General features: G+C 48.0%; 1 protein-coding gene across 2 annotated transcripts in view; it reads left to right on the top strand.

The window, feature by feature from the left end:
• The window catches only part of GALNT12 (polypeptide N-acetylgalactosaminyltransferase 12), a 38615-nt gene that overhangs the window by 8236 nt on the left and 11271 nt on the right, over positions 1-19108 (top strand). For both annotated transcript variants that reach the window (XM_026013203.2, XM_072727867.1), the window contains exons 2-6: positions 4340-4509; positions 9579-9768; positions 13580-13765; positions 16404-16521; positions 17923-18099. In XM_026013203.2, coding sequence (XP_025868988.2) covers positions 4340-4509; positions 9579-9768; positions 13580-13765; positions 16404-16521; positions 17923-18099 — 841 coding nt within the window. The remainder of the gene's footprint in view (positions 1-4339; positions 4510-9578; positions 9769-13579; positions 13766-16403; positions 16522-17922; positions 18100-19108) is intronic.

Raw genomic sequence — 19108 nt, 5'->3', positions numbered from 1 at the left:
AAGATACTGAGGAGGGACAGACGTTATTTGGTCATGCAGAGCTTTTTCTGCCCTCCTACTTAATTCCCATCCTGGAAGAAATACATTTTAATACTGAACAGTAAGAATGTGATTTCACACAATAGGACAATTGCTTAAATTGAATAAACTTCATTTTTGAAAACCTCAGTTTACTGTCCTTATTTCCCATTCATTCCTCCTTGGGCCTGTGGAGAAACTAAATTTTTGCCTTTTTTTTTTTTTTTTTTTAAATAAAAAAATCTTTAGGTTGCACAGAAACACATTTTTTTTCATGGAGTCTAAGCAATTCTATCTCAAGCTTCTAGTGGGCTCTGGCTTCTTCATGCACTCTGACTACTCGTCAGGGGCTTTTAAAATGCAGATACACTTATTAATATTTTTATACATATATATGTTTTCCATTTATTGTAACATATTTGGAGGAAGGCAGCTATTTTGGTGGAACTGAGAAAGAGTGAGATAGAACAGGGCCTTTGTCAGGACCACTAGCCTTGACATACGTATTTTTAGAATCAGAATCAGCGTGGTGCTTGGATATACCCTTGGCAACCATAACATTTTTTTCCTTCTTATTATATTACACTTTTGATTTTGAAAAATTCAAAGCCAGAGGAAATTGAAAAATAGCATTAGAAACTACTGTACGTCCTTCGCCTAGATCCATTCATTATTTTGCCCCATTTATTTTTTTTTTCCTCTCTCTGTACTATAGTATTATACACATTTGAGAATAAATTTCAGTGCTAAGCGCCCTTTATCCTTTGTTACTTCTGCATGCGTTTTCTAGGACAGGGACATTCTCTTGTAATACCATGACGTAGTTATCGAATTCAGGACGTTTCTACAATACTGAATTTTTCCAACTGTGCCAATTTTTGGTGCAGCTTTTCCTTCCTGCTCTGTTATCTAATTGAGAATCAAGGGTGACATTTAGTTGTGTCTCTTTGGGCCTATCTCTGTCCCTTAGGACACTGGCAGTTTTTGAGTACAGGCCTATTGGTTTATAAAACGTCTCTCAGTTTGGGTTTAGCTGACAGTTTCCTTGTGATTTATTTCAGCCTATGCAGTACCATAAACTTAGTGGCCTAAAGCAACAATAAACATTTGGGATTTCACATAATCTCTGTGGGTCAGGAATTTGGGAGTGGCTTAGCTGGGTGGTTCTGGCTCTGAATCTCTCATGAGATCACAGTCAAAATGCTGCCTGGGGCTTTCATCATCTCAAGGCTTAATTGGGGCTGGAAGAGCTGCTTTCAAGAGGGCTCAATCCATGCTGGTTGGTTAGGACAGGCTGTTGGTTGGTGGCCCTCGAGACAGAAGCCTCCCCCTAGGATGCTTGAGTATCCTCATTTCACTGCAGTGGAGCTGGCTTCTGACAGAATGGATGATCCATGGGAGGAAACAAAGAGGAAACTTCAGTGTCTTAGCACATGATCTTGGAAGACACATTCTGCTGCATTCTGATCCTGTGTTGTGGTTTTAAAACATATCCACACATTCTTTGCTATCTTCCCCTGCAAAGAATGGAGCCTACTTCTCCTCCCCTTGAGCTTGGGCTGGACTCCCCACTGAGGAGCACAGTGCTAAATAACTGCTTCCATGAATTGGAAGCCCATGGTGTCCAAGGACTCGGGTCCTGCTGCTGGGGATGCCCTGTCACTTCAAGACATCAGAGCTGTGATGTTCCATCCTTGGCTGGCTTTTCCTCAAGTGTCCAGAGCAAGGCCTGCAAATACAGCAGATATATAAAGGTGGTTGAGAAGAGCCAGCCTCTTACAGAGTCTCCCAGATAAGCCTGTTCATGTGCAAAAGCCATCCCAGTGACAGCAAAGCTCTCGGCAGAAGCTGTTCTGGAGTTTAGGAAGGAGGGCCTAGAGCAGGACCCTGAGAGGAAGGACAGGAGAAATTGCCCAGGTCTTTTAAGAAGGAGGGCTGGGCAGGGAGGGACGGTGTTGGGATCTATATTTAGATCCTGCCTGAGCATCCTGGAGGGAAGGTGTCTGGGCATAAGGACCTTGGGCAGGTACATACTCGCAGGAATTCTGTGAACTGCCCCAGTAATTCACCTCTCTGAGCCTAGTCTCAATAAATGCCAACATGGGAAGTGTTTTGGGGAGTTAAAGTATTACACTGCATTAATTTTAAGTCATTTTTTCATATATAAACATTTCTGAGATTTGAATGCATCTTAAAATCAACTCATTCTACTGTTAAGCAACATAGAGATTCTTTTTTTTAAAAAAGATTTTATTTATTTATTTATTCATGATAGACATAGAGAGAGGCAGAGACACAGGCAGAGGGAGAAGCAGGCTCCGTGCCAGGAGCCCGACACGGGACTCAATCCTGGGACTCCAGGATGGCGCCCAGGGCCTAAGGCAGGTGCCAAACCGCTGAGCCACCCAGGGATCCCCACAACATAGAGATTCTTAAAAGAATGGTGTGTCTTCCAACCGTTACCGTCTGAATTTTTATGAAATATTTTAGACTGGAGATACGGAAGCACTTAGGAGTCACTAGTTTTTTAAGGTGTTTCAGTTTTCTTGTGTTTTATCATAAGAGTCCTTATCTCTTAGAGATCTATTGAAATATTTATGGATGCTGGGCTATGCTGGGTTTTGCTTAAAACTAGTCTGGGATGGAGGGAATGGGTGGGGGCATAGATGAAGCAAGATTGACCTTGCCTTGAGAATGTCGGGCACAAGGTCCCAGGAATTTCTTAAAATATCCTCTCTACTTTTTGTATGTTTGAAAATTTTCTTAAGGAATGTTTGAAAAAGGAGAAAATAAAAAGAGAAAAACCACAAAGACATAAAATGCATACCTAAAGGTCTTTTTCTCTGCTTTTTGCAGGACCAGGCCCCTCATTTTCAGGTCTCATCCTCCATGTCACCTCCTCTAAGAGGCCCTCCCTGATTACCCATTCTGCAGGTTGTACCCTTTCCCCCTTCCCACTCCCCTCAACAGTTGCTCTGTTTTGCATCCCGCTTTTTTTCATAGCACCATCACTTTCAGAAATTACTGACATGCTTGCTTATTTGGTTATTGTCCCCTTGTATGTAAGCTCTGTGGGAGCAGGAGAGCTTTTTTTTTCTTTTTTCAGTTGAGCACATAGTAGGTAATTGGGAAATATTTGGTTACAGGTAAGGGCACAGTGGTACATCGCCTGGCCCATGGCACTTGGTCAGCAGAGTAGATTCATTCCTCATCCTACTGGGTTCTGCGTCTCTTGTGACGTGCTGCCCCGCCCATCTGTAAGGCCTTCCCTTGTGCCCAGGCAGTGTGGCCGGTCTTGGGCACGTCTGCCCATCTTGCACTGCCAGCCTACCATTCCAGCCCAGGGGCCTGCAGGTGCCCTTCTTGGGTTTCTGTGCCTGCCTGTCTCTGGCCATGTCTTGCTGATGATTTCCAGGCATGGCCCAGTTTTCTGGAATGACCCTGGGAGTTTATCATCAGCCACTGTGAGGAGAGTTCTCTGTCCAGTAGGGAAACTTCCCTGTAAGGTAACAGGAAACTCTAGGAAAGAAGGAGAAAGCTTATTGGTTCCTCTCATTGCCAGTCAAAGGCCCATCCCCTCACCCCTATCACTAGGCCACGGCTGAGTGAGGCGAGGGGTGGCACGGCTCCTGGAAGAGAGGGTAGTCAGGGTCCTCCCCGGAGCCCTTCTAGACTGTTCTAGTGTTCTAGTGGTGGCTCCAGTTTCTGTGGTCAGCACACCGCCTTTGCAAGCAGAGGTGTGGCCAGGGTGGTGCTGGGGAGCACAGTGAGACTCCAGCCAGGGCCAGAGCCCAGAGCCAGCCAGTGAGTGACACCTGCTGAGATAGAGGTGTGGCCAGGGGCCCCTCTTGCAGCCTGCAGCAGCCTGCACAGGGGCAGAGAGAGGGCAGAGAGTTTCCCAGGGAGAAGAATGAGGAAAGGGTGCTCCAGGCAGAGGGCATGGCCGAGCACAGGCCTGGCAGTTGGCAGTGGGGCTGGAAGGTGAGAGAGCTGTTGAGGAGGGAGGATTGGCAGTCTCCCTCCCTTTGGAGTCTGCTTGTCTGTTGCTCAAATCTGAAAATGGCTTTAAAGCTTAAAAACAGTGTCCCACAGTTCAAGCTTCTTGGCGTCATTTTAAAGCCTTTCTTAGAATCTGCTCGGGCTCCTAGTGGAACACGGGGGGCTCTGGAAGATGCCAGCAGATTATTTTCTACTCCCCAGGAAGAGGCCTCGCAACCGTGACCTGTGTCGCCTTCATGCCTCCATCCCCAGCACCATCCTGGGCCCGGTACACACAGTCCGCAGCAGGTTCTCAATTCCTGAAACTGTCTTGTATTTGCAGGTGCAAAGAGAAGAAATATGATTATGAGAATTTGCCCACGACTTCTGTTGTCATAGCGTTTTATAATGAAGCCTGGTCAACTCTCCTCCGGACAGTTTACAGTGTCCTTGAGACGTCCCCAGACATCCTGCTAGAAGAAGTCATCCTTGTAGATGACTACAGTGATAGAGGTAAGCCCCGGATACGGGCTCCCGAGGGGCCTGGCTTTCCATAGTAGTGTCTGGGAGGCAAAGGTGTGACTTATGGGAGGTGGTAGGGGTCCAGGAAGGGAGGGCTTCCTGTGTCCCCCTGTGCCCAGCCCCAGCCTTCGGGGAGCTCAGAGCAGGCTGGGGATGCGGGAGTGCTGATGGCTCTGCCACATGGTGCTACAGAACACACAACACCTAGGAATAGTGTCTGACCTTATGTCTTTTGTTTTTTTTTTTTTTTTTTTTTTTTTTTAAGATTTTATTTACTTATTCATGAGAGACACAGAAAGGGAGACAGACACAGGCAGAGGGAGAAGCAGGCTCCTCGCAGGGAGCCTGATGTGGGACTCGATCCCGGGTCTCCAGGATCACGCCCTGGGCTGAAGGCAGCGCTAAACCGCTAAGCCACGCAGGGATCCCTGACCTTACGTCTTGAAGGTTGAGTGGTTTCTGGGCAGCAGAGGTGGAAGGAGGGTGTTCTGAGCAGAGGCACAGAATGTGGAAAGGCTCGGAGGCATGGTGTTGCTTGGATTGTGTAGGATCTGCAGGTAGTTCAGGAAGGAGCAGCTGCTTCAGGGGGGGCAGGCAGAGGAGAGGGATGAGACATGAGAAGGGTATAGGCAGCATTAGACATGAGGCCCAACTGGGACTTTGTCCTGGGGCAGGAAGAGCAAAGGTAGGATTTTTTTTTTTTCCCCAAAGGTAGGATTTTAAACAGGAGAGCAGTTTTGCCCTTTGAGGGATCCCTCTGGGCCAGAGATACCTGTGGGAAAATGGTGTATAGGGGAGCTCTTTGGGGAGGCCAGGTCCTGTAGAGGTGGCCCAGGTGACAGGTGGAGGCTTGGAGTCAGGTGCAGGTAGAGGGAAGGGGTAGGGAGGGGAGGAGGGACATTTGAGACATGACATCTAGAGGACCTGCAGGCTCCTGGCTTAGGTCTCCGGATGAGTGCTGGTGCTATCCCAGAGTTGGAAAAGCCACCCAGGGCAGGAGTGACAGGTCTGGGAGAGGAAAGGGGGCATTTGGCTTTAGATGTGTCAAGTTTGAGATGAGATCCAAAAGGGGCAGCGCAGGGGTACTTGGTGGCTCAGTCAGTTGGGCATCTTACTCTTGATTTCGGCTCAGGTCATGATCTCAGGGCCCTGAGATCAAGTCCCACATCAGGCTCCATGCTTAGCAAGGAGTCTGCTTGAGATTTTCTCTCTCCCTCTCCCTCTCCCCTTCACCTAGCTCTCTTTCCCTCTCTTTCTTTCTCAATTCTTAAAAAAGAAAGAAAGAAAGAAAGAAAGAAAGAAAGAAAAGAAAGAAAGACAGTCCAGACAGGAGAACTGAAGCCAGGGAGAGATATTCCATTGAGAGAGTGGCCAACATCCCTATAGGCCCGACCAGTGTGACCTGGGGTCCAGCAATTTACATGCAGTCCAGGGCTGGCCCTTATTTATTCACTGAATGTTTTTTGAGTTTCTGCTGTGTGCCAGGTACTGTTCTAGGCACTGGGGATTCTGTGGGAAACACAAATCCCCGCTCTCATAAAATTCACATTCTGGTGAGTGGAGATGTGGATGGAGATGGTCAATGAACATGTAAAGAATAATATAATACAACACAATATAAAATAGCATAGCTTAATGCAATGACATAGCAAATGTAATATAGCAAGGTGGAAAGTGCTATGAAACAGAAGTGGGAGAAGACTACGTGGAGCTTGGGGACAGGCCCTCCTCTAGCTGGTGGGGGGCAGGAAGCCTCCCTGAGGAGGTGGTTTTAAGCCAATAGCTAGGATGTAGAGAAGGAGGCAAACTGGTAGCAGGTGCAGGAAGAAGTGAGGGTGAACAGGTATTCTTCGGGCCTACCGTCAGTGGGGAGGTGACATGGGAACAGGTTGCACAGGTGGGTCAGGCCAGTAGGGTCTTGGAGGCCAGGATAAGGGGTGTAGGCTTCAATATAATAAACCTCATGGGAATTATCTGAGGGCTGTTGGAGGAAACGGGAAGGTCACTCAGTCACCCATGACTCAACACCCCATGGGTGGGGTGTTGGGGTTGCTGCCGTCATGCCACATGCCATGTGACTAGCCGAAGTGAGGGCACCTAAGCTCAACTGAGGAGAAATGTCAAGGCCGCAGCAACAGGGAGAGCCAAATCACCATCCCTGGGCAGCTACTGCTTTGTGGGCTTCTGCTGCTTCAGGCTCTGGGCCTGGTCTGTCTGACTTCAAAGCCAGGAGGATGTGTCCTAATTGGTGGGTGTGTTTGGGTGTTCTCACAGAAAGTCAAAATAACAGTAATCTACACGGGATAAAAATTGGTGTCTCTCACATCACACCTCTTGCATAACAGTCTTAGGGCCGGTGTGGCGGGCTCCACAGTGTTAAGGGCCCAGCTCCTTCTGCCCCGTAGCTGCACATTCTCGAGAATGTGGTGCTGCCTTGGTCTGCATGCCCCAGGCTGGTTCTTCCCCTCCTGCTCGCTCCTGGTAGTAGTAGGGTTTCAAGGAGCTGGGGAGCCAGACCGGGAAGTTGCCCTCATATCCCACTGAGCAGAACGGGGACACTTGACCAAACCTCGCTGCAAGGGAGGCTAGGAACTGTAGCCTATATGATGGGTAGCTGTGTGTACCCACAGGGAGAGTGGGTGTTTGGGGACAGCTGGCATTCTCTAGGACACCGTGTAAGCCAGACCCGAGCTTGAGGCTGAGTGAAGCCTACTGGGCACTGAGTTCTGGGGTCAGGGCATCTGGGCTGGAAGTGAGCTTTACTGTGAACCTATCATGACACCTGGGACAAGTCACTTGTCTTTTCTGAGCCTCAGTTTCTCATCTGTAAATGGGTTTATCCATACTTATGTCAAAGAGCGACAAGGAATAAATGAGATCTTATGCCGGACAGAACCCCATGTCCACTGGCATGTAGTAGGTACTCATCTATTTCCTTTGCTCCTTTGCTCCCTTGCTCCCAGGGATTTTTTTTTTTTAAAGATTTTGTTTATTTATTCATGAGAGACACACAGAGAGAGAGGCAGAGACACAGGCAGAGGGAGAAGCAGGCTCCATGCAGGGAGCCCGACGTGGGACTCAATCCTGGGTCTCCAGGATCACGCCCTGGGCTGAACACGACGCTAAACTGCTGAGCCACCCAGGCTGCCCCCAGGGCTGTTTTAAATCTGCGTTGGCACTGGTTCTGGATCATAGTGCACAAGGAGCCCAGCTCCAACGCTTTGTGGCTACACAGTCTTGAGCGAGTCCAGTGTCAACCTTGACCTCGGCCCCCATAAAATGGGGTAACAGTTCCTACCTTGTAGGGTCATTGTGAGGATTGAGATGAAGGCTGATCATGTGCTGGCTCAGTGCCTGGAGTATTGCTAACATTTGTTAAATGGTAACTTATTCTTTTATGAAATATTAAAAACCTGTAGAGTGCCAAAAACATTTCAGAAATATATTCGTTTAGAAGCAAGGATCAGATTAATTATTTTATCCTCGTGGGACTGAATAGCACCTCAACAGACAGGGCTATGGTTTGAAGCCCTTCCGTGCAGCTCTGTTCTCTCATGGATGTCAGTGTAAGGCCCTGTGGGGCCGAGGCTTCCCTCTCCATAGTGGTGGCTTGTAGCGTGGGCCACATGTCCCCCCACAGCCTGTAACGAGATCAGAGCCCTGATCTGCCCCTCCTCCCTGCCACCCTCTGTGTGTCAGTCTGAGCGGGGTTGAACCAGTGTCAGCCCCTCCCAGGGTTTGGGGAGACATTTCAGACAGACATAAATTTGATGCTGACCAAATCCAAATCCATAAAGAACAGCTACCCATGCATTTTCTTTTTCTCTTTCTTTCCTTTTTTTTTTTTTTTTTTTTTTTGCACCTGCATTTTCCTGGGTGTTTACTGGGCACTGCCACTAATTAGCTTTCCTTGGGAAGTCAGCTCCCTTATTCCTGCTGTCAGCTTACTTGCAGTTATATTTAGGACTGAAAAAAAAAATCAACCAATGAATGCTCTTTTTTTTTTTTGAGTGCCAAGAATATTTAGGGAAACATTTTTACAAACTATGAAGCAACCTAGAACAGTTCATAAAATTTTCCTTTTTGCTGATGATTGAGGACTTCAGACAAAGCCCACATTGACCTAGAGAGATTGTCTCATTTTTAGGTTGCCTGATGGTTTCCCACCCACCTCCATGTGACCCACAGAGGGGTGTGAATCAGGGCCTCCAGTCCCAGATCGTGTGTGGAGTTGCAAGTCTGGGGGCCAGCCCTTGCTGTGGGCATGACTTTTCAACTTTTAAAGCTTCATTTCCTCTTCCGCAAAATGCGATGAGCACATCCTCCTGACAAGTTTTGGATTTGTTTCACAAGGATAAGAGATTGTACAAGGAAGCTCTGGGAGGCAGTGTTAAGCCTGTTGGATTCAAACCAGGGCCACCAGGTTAAAATCCTGGCTCCTTAGCTCACTTGTTCTGAGATCTTGACATATCACCTAGCCTCTCTGGTTCTCATCTATAAATGGGGATAATTGTTGTATTTACCTTATGGGATAGTTTTAAGACTCATGTGACTTATAGGTAAATCCCCTAGACAGTAATTAGGCACGGGAGGTTGTTATTTGTTAACATAATTCCACATAATTTAAAATTTTATAACATTTTACATAATTAATTAACGTAAATAAACCAAGTTTATAGTAAGCCAGTTTTTCTGAAACATTGTGGTTGGGCAATTTTTATGTTTTGTCTCTTTAAATGCTCACACGTCAAGGTATGATGTATTTCTGAGAGAGTAACAGCTTTGTTGAGATATATCCACATACCACATGCACCCATTTCAAGCATACAATTCAGTGCATGTGTGTTCTGATGGGAAGCACTCGGTGGTTCTGGAATTCCTCTGCCCCAGCCTGCCCTGGCCTTCTTACCCTTCCCGCCCCGGTTCTGGGTGAGGTCAGGACATCCCAGGTGCAGAGCAAAAGAGGCTTATGTGTGTTCTCTTTTGGGATAGTGAGGCCCTGGCAGGACATGACTTGGGGTGTGGGGCGGTGACCCTGCTTGTCTTACTTGCCTCCGCAGAGCATCTAAAGGAGCGCTTGGCCAATGAGCTATCTGGGCTGCCCAAGGTGCGTCTTATCCGTGCCAACAAGAGGGAGGGCCTGGTGCGAGCCCGGCTTCTGGGCGCGTCTGCGGCTAAGGGCGAGGTGCTGACCTTCCTGGACTGCCACTGTGAGTGCCACGAGGGGTGGCTCGAGCCGCTGCTGCAGAGGTGCGTGAGCATGTGGGTGTGGGCCCAACATCATGCAGAAGCGGAAGCTCCTTACGTGGGGCATTAGAGCTGCCGGGCACCTGGGGTCAGATGCTGCTTGGGCAGTCGTCTGTCACCAGGCATGATAACAGTCCGTGCCCCACAGGGCTGTGGAGGCCATTCAATGAATTAATATACATGCAGTCTTTAGAACATGCTAGCATGTAGGAGGCTAGCATGTATGAGTGTTTGCTTTTATTACTATTTACCTGTTTGCTGTGGAACACTTAGAAAGTATGATCAACCAAGAAAAAAAAATCAATCATATAGAATCACACTGCTAAAGAATATATATTTTGGTGTATTTCTTTCAAGCAAGGCTGTCTTATCTGTTATACTCAGTGTCTCCAATGCTTAGGGCCCGTGAAATGTTAACAGACCCACAAAAATGTTTTTGCATTTTTTAAATTTGTTTTTATTTTTTTAAAGATTTTGTTTATTTATGAGAGATATACAGAGACAGGCAGAGACAGAGACAGAGGCAGAGGGAGAAGCAGGCTCCCTGTAAGGAGCCTGATGTGGGACTCGATCCCAGATCCCGGGATCATGACCTGAGCTGAAGGCAGATGCTCAACCGCTGAGCCACCCAGATGTCCTGCATTTTTTTTTTTAAACCAGAGGAAAAAATAATGAATCTAGCCTGAATTGTGTTTGTCCTTATACCAATATAGTCATAAAATACAGTTTTATATATATATAATATATATATATATATATATATATATTTTTTTTTTTAATGGAGCCATGAAAAGTCTTCAAGGACGACATATATCCTGCTGTCCCACAGTGTCTTCCCCTGACCCCTCCAATCTGACTGTCCCCCAAAACTACTGTCACTGGGCCCCAACTTTTGTTCTCTTCACTCTTTCTCTCCCCATTCTCCTAATTGTGCATCATAGCAGTCAGGAGCCAGGCTGGCAGACTAGGAACTGTCTCCCTTCCCCTACCCCAGAGGGGACTCTGCATCTGGTTCCTCCCTATGGACCAGGCAAAGGGTCAGAGGATCTGGGTCTCTGCAGTTGGCAAACTGCCTTCCTATGGCCTCTAGCACTTTGGTTGCTAGAGTCTGTCTGGAAGAGCTGGGACCCACTTGCTTCTCTTCCTGTGTGAGACCAGGCTGTCCCCTGTTCTGCTACTTCTGCTATGTTTGGTCCTGTCCCCTATGGATGCCATAGCTGCCTCTTTCTCCTCCTCAGCTCTGATGAGCTTCACTGGCAGCAAGCATCCAGGGTTCCTCAAGCCTGTGATGGAGTCTGAGGTTATTTAGAACATGGTGACAGCTAAAGAATTCCCTCTGGAATCTGGACCAGTGGGTTCACCCCTCACCCCTTCCCCACCCTGCACACAGATGGCCTCCTCTAGGCTGGTCAAAGGCAGCTGATGTGCTAATGCTGCCCAAAATTCCACTCTAACCCATCCTGTGGAAGGCAGCAAGGCAGCCCTCCCCATAGGCAAGTCCTTGTTCCGTATCTCTAGACAAAAGAATCCCACCTGGGGAACTTGTAAAATATACCAACTCCTGTTCTCATGGCAGACTCTTTGGATCTGGATCTCTGGGGGTGGGCCTGGGCTTCTGGATGGTTCAGAAGCTCTCCAGGGACCTAGGTATGCACCGGAGTTGGCACACTGGCCACTCAGATGGTCCAATAGGAACAGTACCCCATTATTCCAGGGGGTTTTGAAAATAGAAGGTGTACTTTAGTTCTCAAGTAAGGTAAGTAGTGCTCCTGGCATTTTGCACACCTCGTCCTGGGGATGCCAGACATCTCATGCCAGGCAGCTTAGCCCCACACAGCAGAGCGTGGTTCTGCCCCAGGTGCTAGTAGTACACCTGCCCCTGCCCCCCACCTGTGGGATGTGCTATTACAGGGCCTGCTTGTTGTGTGACCAGGATCCAGGGGCCTTTACTCCAATGCTGGCACCTCCTAATTTTCTTTAAAAAAAATTTTTTTAAATTTATTTATGATAGTCACAGAGAGAGAGAGAGAAAGAGGCAGAGACACAGGCAGAGGGAGAAGCAGGCTCCATGCACCGGGAGCCCGACGTGGGATTCAATCCCGGGTCTCCAGGATCACGCCCTGGGCCAAAGGCAGGCGCTAAACCGCTGCACCACCCAGGGATCCCCTAATTTTCTATAAAAATTAGGCTCCCCGTGCCTCCAGCCAGTTTGATCGCAAGTCACGAGTTCTTTCTCTGCCAGGGGCTAAGTAAGAAGCTTCTTTGAACCTACCCAGAGAGGTCTGCTGTTGGTCCCTTCAAACCATCTAAGAGTGGCCCCAGTTTATTTAATAACTAGGTGTTGGTAGGTGCTCACCCTACATCTGCCTCACTTTGGGGAATTCACAGGTTTTATTTATATAATCTATCCCGAACAGTGAAATTTCACTTAATATTGTAATTCTCACCCAAATTTGGTATTCACATCTCCCCACCCTGACTTCCTGATATTCTTCTTCTTTTTTTTTTTTAAAGACTTTATTTATTCATGAGAGACATAGAGAGAGAGAGAGAGAGAGAGAGAGAGAGGCAGAGACACAGGCAGAGGGAGAAGCAGGCTCCAAGCAGGGAGCCTGATGTGGGACTCGATCCCGGGTCTCCAGGATCACGCCTGGGCTGAAGGCAGCGCTAAACCGCTGAGCCACCAGGGCTGCCCTATTCTTTTTTTTAAAAAAAATTTTTTTAAAATTTAAATTCAATTAACCTTCAGCGTATTATTCCTTTCAGAGGTGGAGGTCAGTGACTCGTCAGTTCTAGTATTATTCAAAGGACACTCACAGCTCAAGTATGGTTCATCTTCGTTTCTTCACAGCATTGCCCTGTGTGACTTAGGATTTTTAGGTCTCAAATTCCACCTAAAAGCTCCCAAAATGTAACCCAGAAAAATCCAGCATTTGGACACAGCCCAGTCTCAGTGCATCTTTCCTGGTGTGCTATCAGATACAAAAAACTGATACGACAGCCTGCTGAAGGGTGCCCGGGTCTGTAATCATGATTGTGGAGAAGAGATGAAGCAGACACACGCAGGTTGATATCTGCAGTGGAAAGTGAGAGGACCAGGTTTTTCGCTATAATATCTCACAATAATAAGAATTAAAAGAAGAGCAATAGTACCAGGTGCTCTGCGAGCCATCTTCTACAGATGTTCCCTCAGAGAGTCCTCCCATGAACCCTCTGAGTAGGTATTATTGTGCCAGCGTTAGCCACACACAAAACAGGCTCTGAGAGGTTAGGTGACTTGGCTAATGTCACACAGCAGATAAGGGGCAGGACTCAAATTTTTATTCCAACTGCAAAGCTGATCCTTTGGTCTGGGTACATCTCTGTTTTTTAAGGGGGTAATTATTTTTTGACATGAAGATGTTTCATTGTGATTAAATGAAGAAACCTCTTGCAATCTTTAGAAGCTGAAAATCGATCATCTGTTGTAAAAGTGATCTTTGATTTTCACATGTCTCGACTTTCATTGAGGGATTCAAGTTTATCCAGAATATCCGTAGGTGGAATAAGAATATTAAAACTGTGGGACCTTTCATATTCAGGCCAGAATCCCTGCTTCCTCGGCCTCCCCTGTCACCTGAGCATCCCCTACGGTAACCACCTGCCAGGGCCTGCCATGGCTACAGAGACCCATAGGAAGAGGCACAAGGCTTTGTCACACAGGTGCTCCTCCTTCCAAGTGAAAGGATGAGGAGAGTTCATCCCCAAATTCCCTTCTCGTCCTCTTGCCACCCATCCACATGGCGAGGCACATGGGGCGTCCTGGTGTTTGCAGGATCCACGAAGAAGAGTCGGCTGTGGTGTGCCCTGTAATCGATGTGATTGACTGGAACACGTTTGAGTACCTGGGCAACCCCAGGGAGCCTCAGATTGGCGGCTTCGACTGGAGGCTGGTGTTCACGTGGCACGTGGTCCCTGAGAGGGAGAGGATGCGCATGCGGTCCCCCATTGATGTCATCAGGTTAGGGGGTGACTTGCAGGCCGCTTGCTCTGTGAGCATGCCTTGTTGTATCTGGCTGCCGTGTTGGGGAGGGCTCTTGGGAGGGCTGGTTTGCTGTTGCTCTCCCATTTTCTCCAGAGCATTTATTTATTTTTATTAAAAATCTTAGCTACACACATGGATTGTATTTTGGTATATTTCATTTATTAACTTATTTTAAAAACTGTGGTGAAATCTCCCACTTTAGCCATTTTGAAGTGTTTAAATTCAGTGACATCAAGCACATTCACAGTATCGTGTAACCATCACCTCTGCATTCTTCCAGAACTTTTTTCATCATCCTATCAAGCAATGACTCCCATGTCTCTCCTTCTCCAACCCCTGGTAACTTCTGCTCTACGTTCTGTTTCTACGAATTTCCCTAGTCTAGATAGCTCATATAAGTGGAATCACACAATACTTGTCCTTTTGTGTCTGACTTCTTTTACTTAACATAATATTTTCAAGATTCTTCTACAATTCCATTCCTTTTTATGGCTGAATATATATCCATGTTTGGTTATCCATTCACCTGCTGATAGACACGTGGATTGTTTCTACCATTTGGTTATTATATGCTGCTGTGAATATTAGGATACTGTTCTCTGTTTGAGTCCCTGTTATCAGTTTTTTGGGGGTGTATGCCTAGGAGCATAATTGGTAGGTCCTATGGTAATTTCATGCTTAACATTTTGAAGACACACTTTCAGGTCCTTTTTCAACTGGCAGAGATGGACCTGGGGGTGAATGGGCCACCTATGGCCAGTGGGTAAACCTGAGTCTGAGTAAAGTGGGCTCAAAGAGGGATCAGTTGCTCTCATTCTTTGAGGTGTTAGAAGTTAATAATATGGCTTCTTCCTCCCCTTCCAAGTTCAGGATCAAGTGGGAGGCAGATATAGGAGTCAGGCAGATGGAGGTCAGACAACAGCTATATTGCTGGTGTATTGATTTGGAAACGGTGTCTTCAGCCTGCACTCATGTTTGGCAGATGGGCTTCTGAATCTGCCACCTGAGTTCTGACCTTGAGATGACCCACTGGTGGCTAGAGGGAAATGCCTGTGGAGACATTGGTTGAGAGATGGGAGAAGAGAGATGAATGGGGCCAAGGCATGTCCAGTCTGGAAGGCCAAGGACAGGGCTTGGGACTTTACCCTGAGAGGGTAGAGCCATTGAAGGGATTGGGGCTGGGAAATGACCATTGCCTGTTGCAGTCTTTAAAGGTCGCTGGATGCCATGTGATGAGGGGCCTGCAGGGGTGGGGCAGCGGGCAGGGACATCATTAGGAGGTGTTGTAGTCTTCTAGCCAGGAAGGATGGTGCAGGAGAAGATGGAGGGAAAGTGGGGACTCCAGAAATGCTGCTGTGGAAAAAGAGAGAGACCGAATGAGAATGGGGAAGGGAGAGATTGAATGATGCCTAGGCTTCTGTAAGAGTCCTGAGGGCGATCCTCCCCAACATTTCACCGAACAGATTTGTAAACTGAGGCTCAGAGTAGGAAGGATCCTATCCAGGGTCACATATTCAGCTTGGGAGGCTGACACGAACTCTCGTGATTCCCCCCCATACACACATATGTGCTCAGGGATGTTATGGCCAGCTGCCCTTCCCTTCCTGTAATATCCCTGGGCCTCAGTTTCCTCACCTGTGAAATAGGTACAGGCATATCCACCTGCCTACTTCTAGAATTTTAGGGTGAACACTCATGGAAGTGCTTTGTAGTCTAGAGCCTTCCCTTCCACAAGGAGTCTTGCTGCCCTTTTCTCATTGGCCCAGAGCTTGGAGCACAGGCTAAGCCAATACATTGCCAAGGCCCAGAAGTGCTCCTGGAAGATCTTACAATTTTTAAACAGTTAGGCTCTTGATATGTGGTTCTCCATTTCTGAATGCATCCTTTTGAGTCTGCATCTCTGGGTGTGTTGACCTTTCCAGCTTCCTGCTGTGGTAGGACGGAAGCCTTGGGCCCTTTCTGGAGCCAGTACTCGTTCTACAGGAACCTCATGGGGAGAAAACAGAAGCAGAAGAAGCAGGCCAAAGCTGGCCACCTGGGGTGCAGGAGAGGCCACTCATGCAGGAGAGGCCCTGGCCTTGGGGGAGATTTAAGATGATGGCGTTGCCTTAGGTGCTTTCAGCAGCCCTAAGGGCGTCTGTGTTTGCGTTGTGGTTGCATGGCCAAGGCCACCGCAGCCCAGCACTAGCCATCATCTTGGGGAACACATCTCTCTTCTTGACTCTCCTTGTTGTCTATGCTTCTAGAAGTATGAGATTTTCTCTTACCCTCAGGCCTTTGCTCATGCTCGTGTCTTTTTGGAGAACCATCCCATTCCCCTTCTCTGCCAACTCCCCTTATTCTTCAGGCCGAACCCTCCCTCACCTGCCGCATGACTTCTCATGTGTGTGCAAGGACCCCAGCTTGAGATGAGTCATCTCATGCACAGTATGTGTGGAGATGTCCGTGAGCTTCCCTAGGGCAGGGACTGTGGGGACACATCTATGCCTCCAGGCCCCACATAGCCCCTGGCCCAGGGCAGGAACACAGGCTGTGCCTGGAGATGGGTGGGCAGGAGTTCAACTGTGATGAGTTCCGGGGCTCACGTTGCAATCTGGTTATCACACTCTTCTAGGTCTCCAACGATGGCTGGAGGGCTGTTTGCTGTGAGTAAGAAATATTTTGAATATCTGGGGTCTTATGATACAGGAATGGAAGTTTGGGGTGGAGAAAACCTGGAATTCTCTTTTAGGGTAAGTATTCCAGTCTTTTCTTTGGTCTTATTCTTAACCTGTTCTCTCTCTCTCTCTTTCTCTTTCTCCCCCTCTCCTTCTCTCTCAGAGCACAATAGGATTTGCCAGGAGAACCTGGTAGATTTTTCCTCCATGTTGGTAGATTGTATCTAACGGTCCTGAAAGATGATAGAGTAGTGATGCACACATCCTATAAACATCCTTGTCTTCTTATTTGAACTTTCTAAAAAATGTACTTTTCACAGATTTGGGGCAGGGGAGGGCCTTACAAGTCACCTAGTTCTATTCTCGTGCTGCCACAGGATGGGACTGGGTCTCTGAGAGGGGAGGTAACAGGGTCCAGGTCACCCAAACAGTGAGTGGCAGAGACTGGGCTAAAACACAGGCCCCTGCCTCCCGATCCCATCTCTTGGAACCTTGATTTGCTGAATTACTTACGAAGTACCCTCTTTAGCACAGGGACTTTCAAACTTTACCACGCGTCAGAATCATTAGGGAGACTTGCCAAAAAGGCAGACTTACAGGTACTGTCACCAGAAAGTCAGGTTTGATAGATTTTTGGTTGGGACTAGGAACCTGCTTTTTGAGACCAGCCCACCTACTGATTCTGCTGCATGTGGCACACAGATGCCCCTTTGAGAGACCTCTAGCATTTCGGTGGGTTTCCCCAAATCTTGCATTTTATGTATCAAAAATCTATGTCAATGTCTGTACTTTTCAATAGAAAATTATAAATTTCAACAATATTTTATGTGGTTTCCTGCTTAGACGGGGTTAGTAAATACGAATTGGCCCTCCACGGAAAACTCACCCACTTCCATTCTAAGTACCAGATACTTTGCCCGGTCACACATCCTGGGGACAGTGGGGTGTTTGTGGCCATCTGCCCCAGCGTGAAATGGTCTCAGACAACTCAGCCTGAGGTTGAGGTTCAGGGTGTGCTCTTAATGGTCTTTCTGCCTCTTCCCTAGGTGTCAGGCTGCTCTGCCTGCCTCTAGAAGCTCTTCCTTTCCCCCTTCCAAACCTCTCTCCTTCCTTGCTGCTTTCCTATCTTCTGTGGCTAGGAGACCAGGTAATGAGCCTGTGTTTTACATAATGAGTAAAGGGGTCCCCACTGAGGTCAGCTATGGGTGTTCCTGTGAGTCAAGTGCATGAGCTTTAGTGCATGGACATTGGGGTCTTGCTTTCGATGGCTTATTTGTCTTCGGGGCTGTGTCCTTGCTCTTGGGCTGCATCTGTGTTCGGTGTGTGCCAGGGAGGTGGCCTCCTCCCCCATGGAGGGCCAGGCCCTGGCAGTGTTCCTCATGTCATCTGTGTGCCCAGTCTGCCTGCTGTGGGCATTGTAGGCCAGCGGCTCACCCCCCAATTCACCCACCGGCCTCCTCCCTAATCTGTGCACAGATCTGGCAATGCGGTGGGACCCTGGAGACACACCCGTGTTCTCACGTTGGCCACGTTTTCCCCAAGCAAGCTCCCTACTCCCGCAACAAGGCTCTGGCCAACAGCGTCCGAGCAGCTGAAGTGTGGATGGATGACTTTAAGGAGCTCTACTACCATCGCAACCCCCATGCCCGCTTGGTGAGTTCCCTGGCCCGCCTGCACCCTGGCTGGCCTCATCCAAACAAAAGCAGCTGAGTCTGGCCTCCCCACCATAGCAGACCTATGGTTCCAGAAATAGAGAATAAATTGGGCACTCCTGATACCAGTGTGGGAAAACTTTATTCTTCTACTTATAATAATAATACACACAGTTGATTCTCATTATTCACAGTAATTACAGTCTGTGCAGTCATTGCCAACCCTGAATTCCAGACTGCTGAACCCAGGACTACAGGGCTAGCTCCCTGCATGCCTCTCGCAGGTTGACAGTTTTGCCAACTGAGCAAGGCATAACTTGGTTTTGGGATGCCTGGGTGGCTCAAGTGGTTGAGCATCTGCCTTCGGCTCAGGCCGTGATCCTGAGGTCCTGGGATTGAGTCCCACATTGGGCTCCCTGTGGGGAACCCGCTTCTCCCTCTGCCTATGTCTCTCCCTCTCTATGTCTCTCGTGAATAAATAAAATTTTTTTAAAAAGACATAATTTGGTTTGTGTGTATTTCTGTTGAAAGACATGATGAAGGATATATTGTTGATCCTTTACATCGGACTCGTGGCCAATACCACCATGACATGTGCCTGAATGGGGCCTGTCTAACTCATGTATTTTCTCCATCAGGCACAGCGCAGCCTTCTCACACCTAGGAACTCTAGGGAGCCCTCCAGCATGGTGCTTGGGGGGCTTTTGAACAGTGAAGTCACCAACACAAACAGCAAAACCCAAAAAACGGGGCACTAGACAGAGCGTGAACAGGACACTTGGTGACAGTATGGGACCTGAGTCATGACCTCTGTTAGGATCGTCACGCTGGGTGACTCTGATTTTCGGCCGCTCTGTGCATGTTTGCGAATGACGACAAAGGTGTGCAACCACAGGTCTTGATTTTAGGGTTCCAAATAAACTTCAGATAGGTGCACTGCCTCTGCACTGGCCAGCTCTGCAGGCCCTGGGACAGAACACCCACCCTGCATCTGCATAACTAAGAGGGCC

Source organism: Vulpes vulpes, chromosome 12 (assembly GCF_048418805.1).
Source record: "Vulpes vulpes isolate BD-2025 chromosome 12, VulVul3, whole genome shotgun sequence".
NCBI classification, from domain to species: Eukaryota; Metazoa; Chordata; class Mammalia; order Carnivora; family Canidae; genus Vulpes; species Vulpes vulpes.
The sequence above is the reverse complement of the archived record's forward strand: the minus strand, read 5'-3'. Positions and strand labels throughout refer to the sequence as shown.